Here is a 17,065-nt window from a genome sequence, read left to right as displayed (position 1 = left end):
CCCATTGGCCGCCCGCCGGGGAGGCGAGGGTGCCGCGTTTGAATCGCGGGAGGCGGGGGGCGGGCGGTGGCTGCTGCCACGTTGCCGCCGGCGCAGCCCGGCCAGAAGGGGGAGAGGTTCGGCAAAGTCCGGAACCGCTCGGCAATGGCCGGAGGCGGCTGCTGAGGCGGGGAGAGGCTCGCCCTGCCCCGCTCGGCGCGAGGGGGATCGTCGGGTGGGCGCCGCCGCCGCCGCCGCGCCCGTGAGGGGAAGGGGCGCGATGCTGGCCGACAGCCTGGTGGAGGAGTTCGAGATCCGCGAGGATGAGCCGTGGTACGACCAGCAGGACCTGCAGCAAGGTGAGCCGGGACGGGGGACAGCGGGGAGCGTGTGAGACGGGGGGTGCGGAGAGCCGCGTGTGTGAGAGAGGGGGCCGTGGGGATCCGCCTCGGGGGTGTGTGAGGGAAGGGGCTACAGCGAGCCGGGCTCGTGAGGGAAGGGGCGCGGAGAGCCGCGTGTGCGAGGGAAGGGGCTGCGGCGGGGAGGGCGTGTGAGGGAAGGAGCCGCGGGGGGCGGCGGGGAGGCACCGGCACAGCGGAGGGGCGGCGGGAAGGGCGCTCGGGGTCGCGGGGCGGCGGCGGGAAGGGCGGGTCGTGCCGGGCGCGGGGGGTCCCCGCACGGCAGCGCTTCCCGCCGCCGCGGGATCGCTGTCACCGGGAGAGGCTGCGGCCGTCTTTGTTTGAGAGAAGGAGCCGCCGCAGCCGAGCGGGATCGTGCCGGGTCCCTCTCCGCCCGCCGGCAGGGAAGCGGCTCTCCGAAAAGTTGCACCTTGAACAGGAGGCGAAGCGGCTGCTGCCCGGGGCGGGCGCTGGGAGCACCAGGGTGGGATGCGCTATTGCGCCCTGTTGAGCTCTTTGTAAGGGCTTCCCGTTCGATCAAGGTGTAGTTGTAGCAGTGCTCCATTAGTTGCAAGTCCCTTATTAAAATCTTTTTAGGTTTTCTTATTAAAATACACAAATAACTCCACTACGCCTCACAATTCTACATTTCCAGCTCCTGTATGTCATTCCATCAGTAGGTCTTCAAACATTATATGCAAGGGGTAAATCCTGTTCTCATTTCACAGATGAGGAAAGAGCCGCAGGAATACAAGTATAATTGCATTAAAAATCTTCAACAGCCACGATATGGAAAGAATGTGCAATTTCCTTAAGAGCTTAGTGGCATCTATGACTGGTATTTACTTGGTTCTACTTTTTGTTCTTAATCCCGAGTTTGTTTTAAAGGTCAGCTCGAAGCTGTGAAGTGGCTTCCTGCAAACTTGCTTCAGTCTTATGCTTTTTGCTTTTAGATTGAAATACATTAATTCTTGGGATTGGTGGGTGCTGCTGTTCTGTAAACCGTAAGGAAAGCTGTATTCACACTGAGATCAGGCATCTGACAGCAGAAACTTTTTTTTGAGACAGGAACAGGTCTCTCTAATTGTTTGAAAGCTGTATTTAGATCCTCTTTGCCCAAAATAGATGTTTTCCTGGCTCTAGGATACAAACAAAGATCCTGAAACCATAGTTGGCTGTCAAAGGGAAGAGAGTTGAAAATTTGAAGCAATGTTTTTACTATGTCAGTGTTTATGAGATAGAAGACCTACAAAGAGACTTCACAATGTATAACAACTGACTTCTTGCCTTGTTTCTTTACTTTCATCTTTTAATTAAAAAGAGTGAAATAATCACCAGTTGACTCTCTGTGAGCTTTTAAGAAACAGTGTTCCATTCTAGAGGTTAGTGTGCTCTCAACATGCAGACAACCTTTTTCTGGGGATTCTCTCTTTAAGCCTAAATGGAAGTGACTAATAGCCTTGCCAAAAGGGAAAGGAGGAAAATAAACAGATGGGCAGGTTGAAATGCAAAGAAGAAACTCCTTACAGGAATGCTGTACTTTATTTCTGGAGTCTGAAAGATGAACTTCCTCGTCCTAAGCCTGAGCTGTGCCTGTGTGCGTAAAGAGGGGAGTAAGATTGCTTATCAAGGCTCGTGGAACTCCTCACAACCCAAACAATCAGTGCGTGTTTAAAAACCGAGCAGTAGGTTTATGAGAAAACCTGGGTTGTAAAACATTAGAAAGCACACAGAAACAAACTTGTAGTCCTTATCAGCCAGCCTTTGAAACTTGAAATTACGGTAGGGTTTTGGAAAACCTTGACAGTCTGCACGTACCAGGCTTTTGCCTTGACAAGGGAGGATGGCATTTTCTGGCATGCTGTTCATGAAAACAGAATGCTCATGGAATTCTTGTAAGGATGGGAACAGCCATCCTCCTGCAATGTCCATGTTTTGCTGCAGTATGCTGACCTTTGAAAAAGAATTCTTTTCTATGGCTGCTCTTTTTACAGCTTGCTGTTACTCATTTCTACAGAACAGAGAGTATTCTGAATACAGAATAGGAGATGTGAAACTAAATAAAAAAATTAAGAGTTTATTTTACAGTTAAGTAAACTTCAACTAGGCTTACTTGTATATCTTGCACTACATTAATGCCTTTTGCTCTTTAAAAGAACAGGCTTAGTTTTAGATCAAAAATTCTCTGAATAATTTTGTTAGGTGGGCTGTGAAAAAGTAGAAGAGAAGGATTTTGGTGCTGCTTTTATCTCTTTTTAACTTATAGTAATGCTGTCAGAAGAGAATGTGAAGTGCTGGTAAGTGAAGGCTGTTCAACATCACAGAAGACGTATCCTTGAAGTCTTGTTTTGTTTCAGAGCCTTCGGATGGAGCTGTTAAACTCCAGCACAACTAATCAGATTTACTAAAACGAAGATCTTAAGATCTGCACACAGGCAGTTTGCATTATTAAAAACCTCTCTGCTCCCATCTTTGTGGTGAAAAGGAAAAATGCATGTCTGTGTCAGAACTTAGCTGTTGCTTTACATAAATTTACAACAGCAAATGCAGTGTGCTTCCAGTGTTCTGCAGTAACTCTCTCAAGAGAAATGTAAATGAACCGTTTTCCTTCTGTATCTGGAGAACATGTGTATTGCACATCTCACTTGTAAAATTTGCTCTTTTTAGGGCTTAGAAATACTTGACAATGTAGAAAAATGGACACAAAGCAAATTCTTCATTTTAGAAGAGGTGAAATTATTTCAGTTCTTGATTTCTCTGGAGTTCAGGTTTTATTGCGTGTTCCTGAGCACTTCCACTTGTATTCTCCCCCTCAGAAACAAATTGCCCTAATTATAAAATAGCATGTTTCTCCCATTGTAACCCATTTGTGCTTCTGCCAGTCTAATAAACAGAATGGGTGTGTAAGTATGACATGAATTCTGTTATCCAATCTGTATTCCAAGGACCGTGTGGTATGTGCTACTTGATTTAGTAGGTGATGGAGCATTTAAGAATGAAACTGTAAACTCTTATATGTACTTAAACATCAAAACAAACTTTCACTTTAGGAAGGGAAATGACAGCAAGTAATTCCATTATGCATTATGTCTTTAACATAATCCTAAATCCTCTCTAAAGCTCTTATTCTACTCTATTAAAATAAAAGAATGGACTATTTAGTCTTTGCCTTGAATGATGCCAGTATTGCTGACTAGTTGTAAAGATTGAAGCTCCTAGTAAAGATCTGTGTAGTATGAGAATTTGGGAACTGGGACTCCATTTTCTATAGGATAATGGATTTGCTAGATTTGAAAACCACAGTATTCTGTAATGTGACAGAACAAACAGCTTGGTTTCTGACTGGGAGTTACTCTGTCCATCAGTAAACAATATGCAATCTGTTTACAAAATAGGAAAAATTTAAGTAGGACACCTTAAGATTTTGTTATCCAAGTACTTTAAACCCAGCTCTAGCATAGGCTGTGTTTCTTAAGGAGTGGTGCTGTGTGAGGATAACCTCCTAAGTATAGCTCAGTGTGCCATGGGGCTGCTAGTTGGGCATCTGAAACTCTGAAGAACTCACATGCAGTCTGATTACTTTGAAATATTTTTGTGGCATTTATTCTAAGAACCTGTCCTTAAGGTAGGAAACCAGGCACTGGAGTTGTAAGAGAGAGTGTACAAGAGTAGCACAGCTGTTGTTTTGCCAGAGTTGGACATCTACAACTTTATAGACAAATGTTTGTACTCACTTGTCCTTGTAAGTCTGATTTTGGTCTTTGGCTTATGTGTGGAGATGGAGTAATCATTTTGGCCAGGCTGTCAAACTGAAGGTTAGCACAAAACAATCCTGGAACAGGGCTGTATCTGTTACAATGCCAGGCTGATAAGATAATTGGGAAGGAGCAGGAAAGACGTAAGATAACATGTTAAAACAAGGGCATTGCAATCAAATGAAAATGGAATGCATTTTCTTCTCTAGCTATAACTACTGATGATAAAATACGTCTCTTTGTTTATTAATTTAAGTCTTCTTGAAGTGAATCAAAGTTTTTCTTGACTTTTCTTCTGTCTCTTTCCCATTAGTGATGCAAGTTCTATGTGAAAACTAACTAGGTTGTATTGTGTGCATGCAGGCCATGGTCCAGGTGAGAGGAAGGAGGTGGAAAATTGGAGAGTTTAGAAATCTGTTGGATTCTTAACATGTAACACCCTGCACAGAGTAATTACAATTTTAGCAATAACACCAAGATCTATTACTTTGTCACATTATGTTAGCTTTTAAATTACACGTGTTTTTAAACATAATAATGTAGAATATCTTGCACTACTGTTGCTGTTGAACAAATATCAAGCTTCCCTCTAGAACAGAACTGAGTGTTCAGATGACTTATTTCTTAATTTGCAACAACTACAGTCACTGCACCCTGGAGGTGACTGAAGATGACTGGAGTGAAATTGAGATTAAGTGTTTCAGAACAAATGACATTTAAAATGATGTTTTGGAGCACATGAAACAATTCTTGTCACCTGGGTTTATGAGCTTGAAAGGCAGAATAGCTGCGTGTCTTCATCAATTTTGTGCCTTTTGATGTTATTCTTTCACCATAAAAAGCATCTGAAACTTTCATTTAGCAGTTTGATCCCGTGTGACCTGAGCTCCTCGGTGAAGGGGTAATGGGGAGGAACAGCAAAGCAGGTAGGAGTGCAGTCAGCTTTGGCCTGGGTGTAAATATGGTGAAGTAGCAAACAGCCACCTTGGGCAGAGCTGCTGGAGCAGCACTGGGCAGGCTGTGGGAGGTGAGGATGGCTGGATGTGTCTGCAGGACCTAAGGAGGAACTAAGGAAGCTTCAGGACAGACTTAGATTTGCCTTATAGATGATATATGAATGTTCTACTTAAGTATAAGCTCACTTTCTTTTTAAGGGAGGAGTTATAATGGCAGTAAAAAAAGTACCTCAAGTATCTGATTAACATGCTTTAAAATTAGATTATATTATTGTTTCTCTCACTTACCTGCAAACGTGATTCCTTTGTTTAGATCTTCACCTTGCTGCTGAGCTTGGGAAGACACTACTGGACCGTAACACTGAACTAGAGGAATCCTTACAGCAAATGTATGCAACAAATCAAGAGCAACTGCAGGAGATAGAGGTAAAATATTTGAGGGGTCCAAATGTTAAGGCATCTAGAGCTGCAACATAATAGCTAAAATCTGAATTTCTTGACATTTGGTGGAAAATACTGAACAATCTTTCACCATTTCTGCTGCTTTGAGAATTTGAGTCTATTTCAATGTAAAAAAACCCCTGTACAATGACAAAAAAAGCCAACAAACAAATAATAAAACTCAGAAAATAACCCCACTTACATAGTATCTAAATATAGGACACAGTTCTGTTTTTTCCAAGGAAAATAAAGCCCAAAAATGTATCCATCCTTTCAAAGCCGCTCATCTTTGTGTAACAGGGTGGAAAAACCTGGTCATCTTTGGCAATTTCTTTTTTTTAATTTTATATTGCCTGTGTTCTTGCAGACCTGGCATTTGTCAGCCTAATGAGATTTCTTCAGCTATTAGAGGGCAATGCATGGTCTCTAATAATTAAATTATTAAATATTCAGTACTTTGCTGACTGACAACATATTGAAAATGTAGTCAGCATTTCATTTTGGTTCTGGTATGAATCACAGGGAACAGGCTGTGACTGGTATACACCAGATTTTTACAAAATCTGAGTTCCTTTGTGCAAGCAGCACTTCTGCAGTTACATATCATGTGTGAATTTTGTACAGCTGCAACTTCAGACTGAAAACCCTTACTATTGTAATGGTAACAGGTAACTTAAAGAATTCTAAGCTTAATACTTACAGCTACATAGGTGTCTTTAGAGTAGTCATCTTAACACAAATGCAGCATTTTAATTAAGTGATGAACAATTTAGGAGATATTTTTGTTTTGTGTTTCATACTTTGGCTCTTACCTCTGTTATGTGCTAAATGTCATATTTGTTATCCTATTCATTCTGCTACAATGGTTGGAATGGCTGATATTTATATTAGTGCCACAGCATTAAAAAAATGTATTTACTTATGCAGAGACTGAAAATAACTCATTGCCTTGAATAGTTTTTATAAAAAGATCAATTCTTAAGATCTGGAGAGGACAAACACTTCCAAGGTGCTGTACAAATACTGTACACAAGGTTCAACACCTGCATGTCCAACCATGGTTAAGAAAGCGTTTAACACAGTTACAACACACCTTTTGAAATAACACACCATAACTTTGTGATAACTGACCTGGCTCAGGGAGTGGAGCTACTTAATAAACAGCTGCATTTTAGCACCGTCTTGAAATATAGAAAATATATAATTGCTAAGCTACATTGATTTACAGAAATAGTCTAGTGCTATTAAGAATGTAATATCCTGTTGGTTTAAGCCAGTTTATTTGCTTAAGCTGTTCTGGTGGGTCAGTGTTTATTGACTACACAAGAGAGCCTCAGCACCAGGAAGTGTCACCAGTGTCCTTCCAGCAGTGATCTATAATTGGTGTGTTTCGGGGTCAAGTACTTCTGTGGTCACACAACCTCAGACAGGACAGATTAATTTTTTCCCTCAATATCTTACTTTGCCAAGACTTGGGCAATACTACTTTTTGAAGGCTTTATCTGATACCTCTTCATCCTCCTCTCCCCGCAGCAAGGGTAGGAGATGTGCATTGGGTTGTCCTAGCAGCTCCCTCCAAGAGGAAGGGAGAGGGAGAGAGTGGGAGAACAGTTTTTGGGGTGTTTCTGACGTATAAATATTGCCTGCACCTTTATTTGCCCAGTTTATTGTGTCGAGTCAAAGAACCTGTAGACTGTGTTCCTGTGTGCTGCAGTAACATGCTGTCTGCAGTGCCACCACCACCTCTCCTAATCTGTCTTTCCTTGGTGCTGTTTAAAAGTGTAACAGCAACACAAACCTTTTCTTTCTCCAAAGAAGTTTCTCTTGCCTCTGGATTTCTGGGAGAAAAGGGAAAATGAACCCCCTGTTCAAATACCCAGAGAGACCCTCCAGTTGAGGAACTGAATATATTGACTTACTGGCACAAGGAATTGTTACAGGCATTCACTGAAAGAAATGGGAATAAAGTTGGCATGTGCAAGGTGTAGTACTTTGCTGGTAAAAGCAGTTCAGTCTGTTATTTTCATGCCTGTATTTCTGTCTTGTGGGAATTTAGGAGACCCTAGTGCACAGGATACACGTGCAAATGGCATATCCTGTCTCTAGTGCCTGAGTTTTCCCAACTTTCAAGTGTTTGTCTGTAACCTAAATGTGATCTTTCAGCTGCTCCTGTAGCTACTCTGAATTTTTTTTACTAGGTTTTTTCAGTGCAGTATATCCTTGTAAATCTTTGGGGGTTTTTTGCCATTAATTCAGGTCTTATGGGTAGCAAAGTCTAGAACTGGCTAAGAAATAATTCTGAAGTATGGCACTACCTTGTCTGCACTGAGGAAGAAGGGTCAAAGGCTGTGGTGTGCTTAAGATTACATCTCATATATTAAATGCTAACATATTAAGCATTTTACAGCTTTGGATCATTATGTCTGACCTCTGTGCTGACACGTGTGCCACTGATTAATCATTGTAGATGTAATAAATGCTGGATTGAAAGGGCAACTTCATTCCTGTTGGAATCTGTTCTTAGCACTCAGACTTTGGAAACACTGACACTGTCCTTTTATCATGTGGTAGAAAGCAAGAAGTCTCAACTGCTGCTTTATTTTAGGTGCTCAGTTGCAGGGGAGGTGGATTAAATGTGAACTTCTAAAGTATTTATTACTACACCATCTTTTGGTGGTCTGATTTATACCAGGCCAACTTGACACCAGCCCTGAAGATACTGGAGATGAAAGGTGGAGAAAGTGGTGCTTCACCTCTTCCATTCATCTAAAACTTGTGGAAAGGCCCATTGTGATCAGTGGTAGCATCTATTGGGGCACCAAAGCCTTGGCTTCTGTGCTCAGCCACTCTCCTATTGCTGAAGAAAGTCTGACGATCTCCAGCTCCTTCCTTCAGCCATAACCAATAGGGAAAGTTAATCTGAAATGGGTCACATTGAGATTCTGCTGCTAATCTATGTTCTATTTTGGTGTAAATCCTCTGTCATGTGTGCACAGGCTACAAAAGGATCTAGCTAACAGCTATCATGTTGATCTTCTGGAAGTCTGTATGCAGCAATTACTAGTCCTAGATTAACTTATTATCTGTTCTTAAATTGCCTAAAATGTAAACCCACCAATCTTCTAATGAGGTAAAAGGTTAAGTAGAATATTAGAAGTTTTGAATATGTAAGAGGTCTGTGTAAAGAGAGGTAATTCTGCCTAGGAGTTTGCTGGATGTTTCTTCCTGAGGTCTGCTTTTCAGTGAGTAGCATGTAGTAGTACAGAATACATTGCAAGAAATAAATTCTACGTAAGAGCAGAATATTTCAGATTTAGAGGGTAAGTTTTTTGCTCAAGCCTGTTTCATGCAAATGCTCATGTCCCAGGTGGGACAATATGAGGCACTTGAATTAAGAGCATTAGGTGATTGTTAACTGCTCTTAGACTGAGAATTCTAAGCTTTCTGACATTATTCAGGAAACTTAACAGTCTGTTGCTAACTGTAAACCCCAAGAGGATTAAATTGAGAATAGTTCATGTGAAGCTTTATTTTTTTCAGAAAGGCTAGGAGGCCTTTGTTTGGGATTACAGTAACAGTTCACTTTGAGTAATTAAAGATTGAATTCAATAATTTGATTATACTGCCTGACACACATTAACTCACACACTTAAGTGTGACCACAACCTAAATTCTCTTGTGCTGAACCTAATGCTGCTTCAGACTGGAAGAACTTAGGTTAGCTAAAAATAATTTTAATTATGGATGGTGTACCCAATATTTCAGTTTTAATGTTAAGAGAGTTCTTGGGTCAATGCTGTTAGAAAATTTCTGTTGAAGCCCATTGCAACATTAAGGACAGAGTGACTAGTGGCTATTTTGAAGTCTATGGTGACTGCAATACAGACCAATCCCACCCAGAAGGTGTGAGCACAGGTAAAGACAGTTGGCACAACAAACCCAGCTCCTCTGGGTAAAAGCTGCTTCATCAGCCTGGCTTTAACCTCCCTGACAAAGGCGAGGTGGGTCACTGACAGTGGCTTTCCAACTTCCCAAAGCAACCAGGGGAATTTAAATTTATGACACTTACTTGTTTCTCTGTGAATGGAAATGCAGAGCAGCAGTGGCAGCTCGTGTCCCCAGGGTGAGCCAGTAACAGCAGTGCTGTCTTGCAGTACCTCACGAAGCAAGTGGAGCTCCTGCGCCAGATGAACGACCAGCATGCAAAGGTCTATGAGCAGCTGGATGTGACAGCAAGAGAACTGGAAGACACCAATCAAAAGCTGGTTGCAGAGAGCAGAGCTTCACAACAGAAGATATTAAGGTAACAAACTTCCCCCCTCCCCCCAGCTGGTAAAATCGGTGGGAGCAGTGCAGGGGTATTTGTGTAGCTCCTGGGTGGCTGTCTCTGCCTAGTGGTGTTCCACAATACTGGTAAATTGAAAGGACGGTTTTATTTAAAAGTCTTTCCACCTTTTAGCTTGACAGAGACTATTGAAAATCTGCAAACACACATAGATGACCTGCAGCGACAAGTAGAAGAACTGAAGAAGCCTGACCGAGGCCGGATGAGCCACGAGAGATCTGACCAGCCCAGATCAATGCACAGCTTCTCCTGCTTGAAGGAGCTGTATGACCTGCGCCAGTAAGACTTCCTACCTTACATAGCAAAGAACAGTGATGTTATTTTAAGCAAGGCTTTAAAAACTAAGACACAAGCACAGGTATCAGACAGGCTGGCAGAAAAATTAGCTGATGTTCACAAGTAGCAAAGTATCTGCCCTGTGTGGTGTTGCCACTGCGTCTGACGTACTTCTAGACCACAGTAGTATTGGTGCTCCACTTTCTGTCTTGATGGATTCTCTCCCAGAGTCTCCAGCCACATCAAATGGTAGCTTAGAAAGCTTACAGCAATTTGCACCCCACTGTTTTCAGTCAGATAAAAGCACACACACAGATAATCTGAAAAACAAACTTGCTAAATACAAAATATTTTGTGTAACTTAACCTTTCTTTGGATGTCCATGGATATTTTCTTTTCAAAGAAGGCAGGATCCCTGCAATAGCTTTCCTGAACCTAAGCTGGTTAAAATGATACTGAAGCTGGTAAAATGGAGCCTGGAGCTCTGGGCTGCCTTTAAATTTGACCCAGCTGAGCTGCATTACTGTGCCCTTTGGGACAATCACCTGGGGTGAAAGCTTAGAGTAGCTTCAAGCCTAGAAAGCAATTTTGTAAGTGAAGCACCTCCACAGACCCAACAGGCTGTTGTGTCTGGGATTCAGCACTACATGGAGGTAGAATATTCTATATATTCTACTCTAGAATAAATCTGTATAAGTGGATCCTTCAGACTGCCAAAGGCTTGTGAGAATGTCATCCTACAGAACTGCCTTGTCAGTTCTGAACCTACTTTCTGCCATCAGCAGTGACAAAAGTTACAAGAGTAGAGCACTGTGGAAAAAACCGCTGTCGAAGTACTGCATGCTACACTGAGGCAATATTTATTTAAACTTAAATTGTAGGTCTGGTTATTCAATCAGCTTGTCTGTTTTACTTGAAACTTAATGAGCTGCCATTCTGCCTAAGCTGGGAGCTTGATTTGATGGCACGTTCGTGTTACAAACTCTGTTCTGACTCCTAAACAGACTGACAGGTTAGTGAAGTGGCCCCTGTGAGTGCTCTGAGGGCTGTCAGCACACAGTTTAAATATGTCATTAGTTACTCAGGACAGGAAACCTTTAGGAGGTGTGGTCAGCTGGACTTCTTACCTTTGATAACACTTACTTTGTTTCTGCAGGTATTTTGTGTACGATCATGTGTTTGCAGAAAAGATTACTTCGATGGATAGTCAGTTAAGCCCTCTAGAAGAAGAAAATGAGAAGTTAAAAAAGGCAGTTACAGTTCTGCAAGCCCAGCTGAACCTGGAGAAAGAGAAGAGGGTGACCATGGAGGAGGAATACAGTCTTATGGTGAAAGAAAACTGTGACCTGGAACGGAGGCTCGTGGATACAGACTTGTACCGGGCGCGGGCAGAGGAGCTGGAAGCAGAAGTAGCCGAAATGCGGCAGATACTTCAGTCTGAAAACACATTCCACAATGCAGAGAAATTGGTGCCAGAATCCTTTTTCATTTCATTCAGGGAGTCTCTGGACAGGGAGCTGGGTCAGAGCCTGGCGGATGATGGACTCGTGACGGTGTCGGAGCTGGAGAAGAAGGCGCTGAAGCGGAGCAGCAGCGAGACCCTGCTGAGCAGCGCGGTGGGGGCAGACATCCTGAGGGGCCACGAGGAAACCTGTATTAGGAGAGCTGAAGCTGTGAAGCAGCGAGGAATCTCTGTGCTTAATGAAGTTGATGCTCAGTATAATGCTCTGAAAGTGAAGTATGAGGAACTTTTGAAGAAGTGTCAAATGGATGAAGATTGTTTGAAACACAAGGCTGTCCAAACGCTGAAGCAGTATTCCAAAGACCTAAATGTGGGGAACACCCAGTATGATCTCTCAGCTAGCAATCAAGAATTCACAGTTGTGGAGCTAAGTGACTCTCCCACAAATGCTCTTCCTGAATATAAAGCACTCTTCAAGGAAATTTTTAGCTGTATCAGAAAAACAAAGGAAGAAATAGATGAACACCGAGCCAAGTACAAGACCCTCTCCTCTCAACCATAACCTTATCTGTTAGTCAAGAACTTTATATGAATGTCAGAAGATCCCTTAAACTGATCTTGAGCACTCAAAATGAATGTTTTGGATTGGCTGGTAGACCTGTAGTTGACAAGCCAGTTAGTTAACAGCTAGTTTCCCTGTTCCTATGTAGCAATAGATTTAATGTTTAGCACTGTCACACAAACTAGGGGTTGTAAAGCAAACAAACATCATAGCTTAATTCTACACTACTACTTCATATTACACTTCATCTCTGCCTGGAGCAGTAACTGACATTCATTTCGTTAGTCCACTTCAAAACTAACGGAGCTCAGAACTGTCTCTCTCATAAGAGCCAGACTGAAGCTTTCCTTTGGTTCACAATGATGATCTAGCCCTGTAACTACGCTGATGTAGAAAATAACAAAACCAAAGCCCCAACCAGTCTCATGAGCAGCCTCTCCTCAGTTCTCAAGGAGGAGGGGAGCAGCCTTCTGCTTGCTTTTGCAGGGCAGCAGAGCTGTGCTTGCTTCAAGCCAATACCACATTTTCACATGCACTAAGCTCTCCCACAGATTAGTATAAATGTCTTCCTACTGAGAAAGGATTTGATGTAAAGTTTGTGTGGCTTTTTAGGTATGGTTTCCTTTGTAGGGCACTTTGTCTTAAGGCAAGATACTGTGAATTGACTATGTATGTGATTTGGGACCTACTGTTCTCTGGTGGTTGCAAAGTACATTTTTATGTGTATTGGGTAAGATAGAGAGTTGTAATTTAGCTATTTAGCTTTAGTGGTAGCATTGACTTAGTGGAGTAGCTTTTGATGTTACGTACCACAAACTCCAAGTGCTCGAGGAGACAGGCCAGGTAAAACCTTACATTGTCTGTTGTTTGCAGTGGCAGCCTCTGTGCACCCATTCCATGCTGCCTGGGGGGGTGGGAGGACAGACAAGACATTGCCAGCACGTATCCTACTGCAAATGGGACCACACTCTTGTTCTACCTCTCCTTTTCCACTCCCACAGTAATTCATATGTACTTAAAGTCTGAAAAACAACATGGAGAAGTATGTTTAGAACTGTGTGAAGGAAACAAAGCAATTAAGGAGGAGGAGGCACGATGAAAGGTGACATCCTGCTCCCTGTAAAGGTCTGACAGCTTAATGTGGCCAGCAGTTCTTGGGAATCAGCTACCTGCCTTTCCAAGTTGCTGGGATGTACCAAACATTGACACAGAATGTTGAGTTTCTCACCTTTAGTTCCACTGCTGCTGCTGCAGCTCTGCTGCCTTACTCTGTTCTCTGTCCAGCCTGTGTGTAGCTGCCCTTCAGCTGCAGTATTAAGACTTCATGTTGTGGGATTTTCTCTAAAACATGTATTACAGTCTGAAAATTATTTAAAAGTGGGAATCTGAATCTTTTGAATATTTTTCTAAGCAAATAAATAATCCAGTCAAGCTGCATGTGTAACTAGTAATTACATCCATCTGTGCCAATCAGCAAACAGCAAACTCGATGCAGATGGCACCGGCATTATCTAGTCTTGCCATCTTTCCTACATAGATCTGATGGGGTTCCCATGAAATTTGTATTTTAGAAAACTTATGCTACATGGAAAAGGATAGGCCTGTCTAGGATAGAACAGGATAGAACTTAATTCCAAGTGGAATTAAGTAGTTTCTCCTCATTGTTGTGGCTTTGTCAGTGCTGTTAAAAGAGGGGGTGGGGGAAAGCAGAAGAGCTTTGTTCAGCCATGAACAAACAGCTGCAGTTCATCAGGTTCCTGTGCTGTCCCTGTTTCCCCCACCTGGACCCTTCTCACCTGGAGGCCTGGCCCAGCTGAGACTGGAAAGCAGTAACCTGAGAAAGGCACGACATGGTCAGTCCCAGATGATTTCCTAGTAATATTCCTCACCACTTTAGGGGGAGGGGGATCTCCCGGAGATCCTGCTGGATCAGAAGATATGCAAAAGCAGTTCAGCATTTCTGGTTAAGTAAGTGAGCTTCAGTGGTTTATTGCTTCTGGCTAATTTAGAACACTTTGATATATACAACTTTTATGCTTTAAAAATACCAAAAATATCTACTCAGAACCAGTTGATTCTTCTGTACTGAACCTCCCCCTTGGCTGCCTGTACCCCTGCTGAGCTCTGGCTGTGCAGGTTGTGCAATAACCCACTCCAGGCTGGCTCTTCTTTACAGCTTCTCCTGGAAAGCAGCTTTCCAGCCGTAGCCACAGGTAATGCTGGGTCAATGCCAGCCAGGGCTGCCTGAACATAAACCACCTCCCAATTACACTGATGTAGTCAATACTACACTGGCATATTAAGGTAGAATTTTAGCAGTTTAAAAATAGCCATTTTCCACCCAAATGTGAAATACCATAAGTACGGTAACAGCATTCTTAGCCAATCTTATCTGGATTAACCACCTTAATCTGCTTAGTTTAGTCAACAACTCAACTCAGCCTTTTCTGAGCATAAGTAGATGAAATCAATAGAATCCCCTTGAGCTTCTCATATGATGGAAGCTACAGCAGAGAACAGGACCAGTACAGTGTGTTCTGCAGTGCCCACAGCAGATACTCCTGATCCTGCTGGAGTTGGGCTCCAGTGCTAAACCTGGCCGAGGGCTGGGTCGCTGTCCCTGGAGCAGCAGGCCCTGCTGCACAGCCCCAGAGGGCAGGAGACCAGCAGGGATTCACAGCCTTTGCTCTCCACCTCTGACCTCTGCTGCAGCATCTCTGACCTGGCCTTCCTCTGCAAGACTTCAGGCTGTGAAAGGAGCCGGGTGCCGCTTCCATTTCTCCCTGGACAAATACAAGGCAGGGTAGAATTGACCTTTGAGATAAAATTTTATTTAAAAATTACACAAAATAGAGGTTTTACATGGTTGCCGTGTGGTAACTACAGCTGGATGCCTTCCAGAGGGTGCCCTGGGTTACTTACCTCGCTGTACTCATTCAGTAATGCAAAACATCCCTCAAAACCAACCCCACACCAGGAGAAGAAATCCAGTAGTTGTTCCCTGTGTTTCAGATGTAGGTACTTTTCCAAATAACTCATTTCACAGACAACAGGTGAGAACAATTGCAATGTAGTACAGAGTTCACAGACAGTGATTTTGTTCCCCCCTCCCAGGCCTGACATTCCCATGAACATGACTACCTGCTCTCTATCTAGAGGGCTGCAAGGGCTATGACAATGCTCAGACTTAAGTATGAGCATCCAGGGATTTAACAAAAACTGGGATGTTTGTAAACAAATTTAATTTATTGGCATTACTTACAAAATAAAGTTTTAGACCATGATTTTCCATCATGTCTGTGTCACTATATTGTTTTATTTTTTTATAATGAAACAGAAGGAGAATTGAAATACATCAGAAATCCCAGATTACTCAAGCTGCAGACAGGGTCCCACGGTGCCTTCCCGGCTGCTCCCACGCAAACTGCGAGTGTTGGGATGTCAGTGACAGTCTGCAATGCCCACGTGCCCCGCGGGAGGTCAGACCCTGCCCCTCCCGAGGCCCGGCATTGCTCCGGCTGTGCCACCGCTGCAGGTTCCTCTTGTGTCCGAGATACCTGACCCCGCTGTCAGGACTGCACCGTCCCCTTTAGATACCACATTCCACCGTAGCTCACACAGCAGTCCTGGGGAGACAGGGAAAGGCTTTGTCAGGGTGCTGAGGTGTTGGAAGAGGTTGCTCAGGGAGGTGGTGGAGTCACCACCCCTGGAGGTGTTTAGGAGGTGTCTGGATCTGGCGCTGGGTGATGTGGTTTAGGGGTTACAGTGGCAGTGCTGGGTTGATGGTTGGACTGGATGATCTTAAAGGTCTCTGCTGACCTTTATGATTTTATGATTCTAAACTCCAAAAGGTCTTGAAAACCACTGTCTGGCCCTGGGACAATGACTATGATCAGTAACAAGCCCCTCTCCATGCACAGAACAGCACCTGGAGTGCAGGATTATCTCCACCCTGAGGACCAGACCCCTTAAATGAAGGTGATACTCGAGTGGGGAAAGGTTGAGAGGCCACAAAGAGGACAAACGGTGCCACAGCAGTGAGGAACTGTAGTGGCTTCTGGGGGCAGAAACAGGCTCGTGCAGCAGCAGCTGAGGGAAGGACGTGTGAGGGATGAGCACCAGGGAAGTGAGGATAGGCACAGGCTGAAGCTCGGGGGGGAGAGGCTGAAGGGAGCAGCAGGACAGGGCTGGAGTGTGGGAGCAGCTGCTGGATCTGAAGCCTTTTAAAAAACCCGGTTCTATGATAATGAACTGTCCCACCCCAGAGCCACGTTCTGCCCACGGCGGGGGAGCACCACAGCAAGGGATGCAGGAAATGGGCTGTCTCGTGGCTCATTTCCTTGTTTCTATTCCATGAGCACCAAGGCTCTGGAGTTCTGAGCTAATGGCTTCTCTTTCTTCTGCTCCCACCCTCCCACTCAGGTAATTCAACACAGACACAAGTGCTGCCACAGAACTGACACCGTGCAGCTTCAACAGATCTTTTTTCCTGAAGTTTTGGGACTCGTGAATGCCACAAACAAACCAACCCTGTGTGGAGGCTTAGAAAGAGGGTTTGCAGACTTGCTCTGCAGATACAAAAACACAAGCCCTGTCAGTCTGTTCCTCTGTGTATAAAAAAAGGAGCACAGGCAGACGGGGAAATCGGAGTCAACAAATCCAATTTCATTCAAAGAGGAATCCAATCTCTTGTGGCTTAAAGAAGCCAGAGAATCTTCCTATTTCATTAAATCATACTTCTGAATTTTATTTCAGAAACAAAGATCATTTCACATACTCCTGTGACAAATGTACTCAAGGCAATAAAGCCTGAAAATGCCAGGCTGGTCACACAAGGACCTCTTTTTTTTTTTACATAAAAGCTGTGCATAAATTTTTTTTAGGGGAAGGT

General features: G+C 43.7%; 2 protein-coding genes across 5 annotated transcripts in view; one reads left to right on the top strand and one right to left on the bottom strand.

Moving 5' to 3' along the window:
• Nucleotides 1-84: 84 nt before the first annotated feature.
• CDR2 (cerebellar degeneration related protein 2) lies at nt 85-15,468 on the top strand. The gene is made up of 5 exons (XM_064673021.1): nt 85-338; nt 5,402-5,514; nt 9,684-9,832; nt 9,989-10,153; nt 11,307-15,468. Exons 1-5 carry the CDS (start codon nt 260-262, stop codon nt 12,172-12,174), a joined length of 1,374 nt encoding a protein of 457 aa, XP_064529091.1. The 5' UTR covers nt 85-259; the 3' UTR covers nt 12,175-15,468.
• POLR3E (RNA polymerase III subunit E) overlaps nt 14,984-17,065 on the bottom strand; it is a 28,362-nt gene continuing 26,280 nt past the window's right edge. For all 4 annotated transcript variants that reach the window (XR_010434707.1, XM_064673014.1, XM_064673015.1 and 1 more), the window contains one exon: nt 14,984-15,800. Coding sequence is in view for 3 of the 4 variants with exons in the window: in XM_064673014.1 (XP_064529084.1) it covers nt 15,744-15,800 (57 nt within the window). In the remaining variant the exon portion in view is untranslated. The remainder of the gene's footprint in view (nt 15,801-17,065) is intronic.

The sequence above is a fragment of the Pseudopipra pipra genome, chromosome 16 (assembly GCF_036250125.1).
Source record: "Pseudopipra pipra isolate bDixPip1 chromosome 16, bDixPip1.hap1, whole genome shotgun sequence".
Lineage (NCBI taxonomy): Eukaryota > Metazoa > Chordata > Aves > Passeriformes > Pipridae > Pseudopipra > Pseudopipra pipra.
Note: the sequence above shows the minus strand (reverse complement) of the source record. Positions and strands in the feature narration are given on the sequence as shown.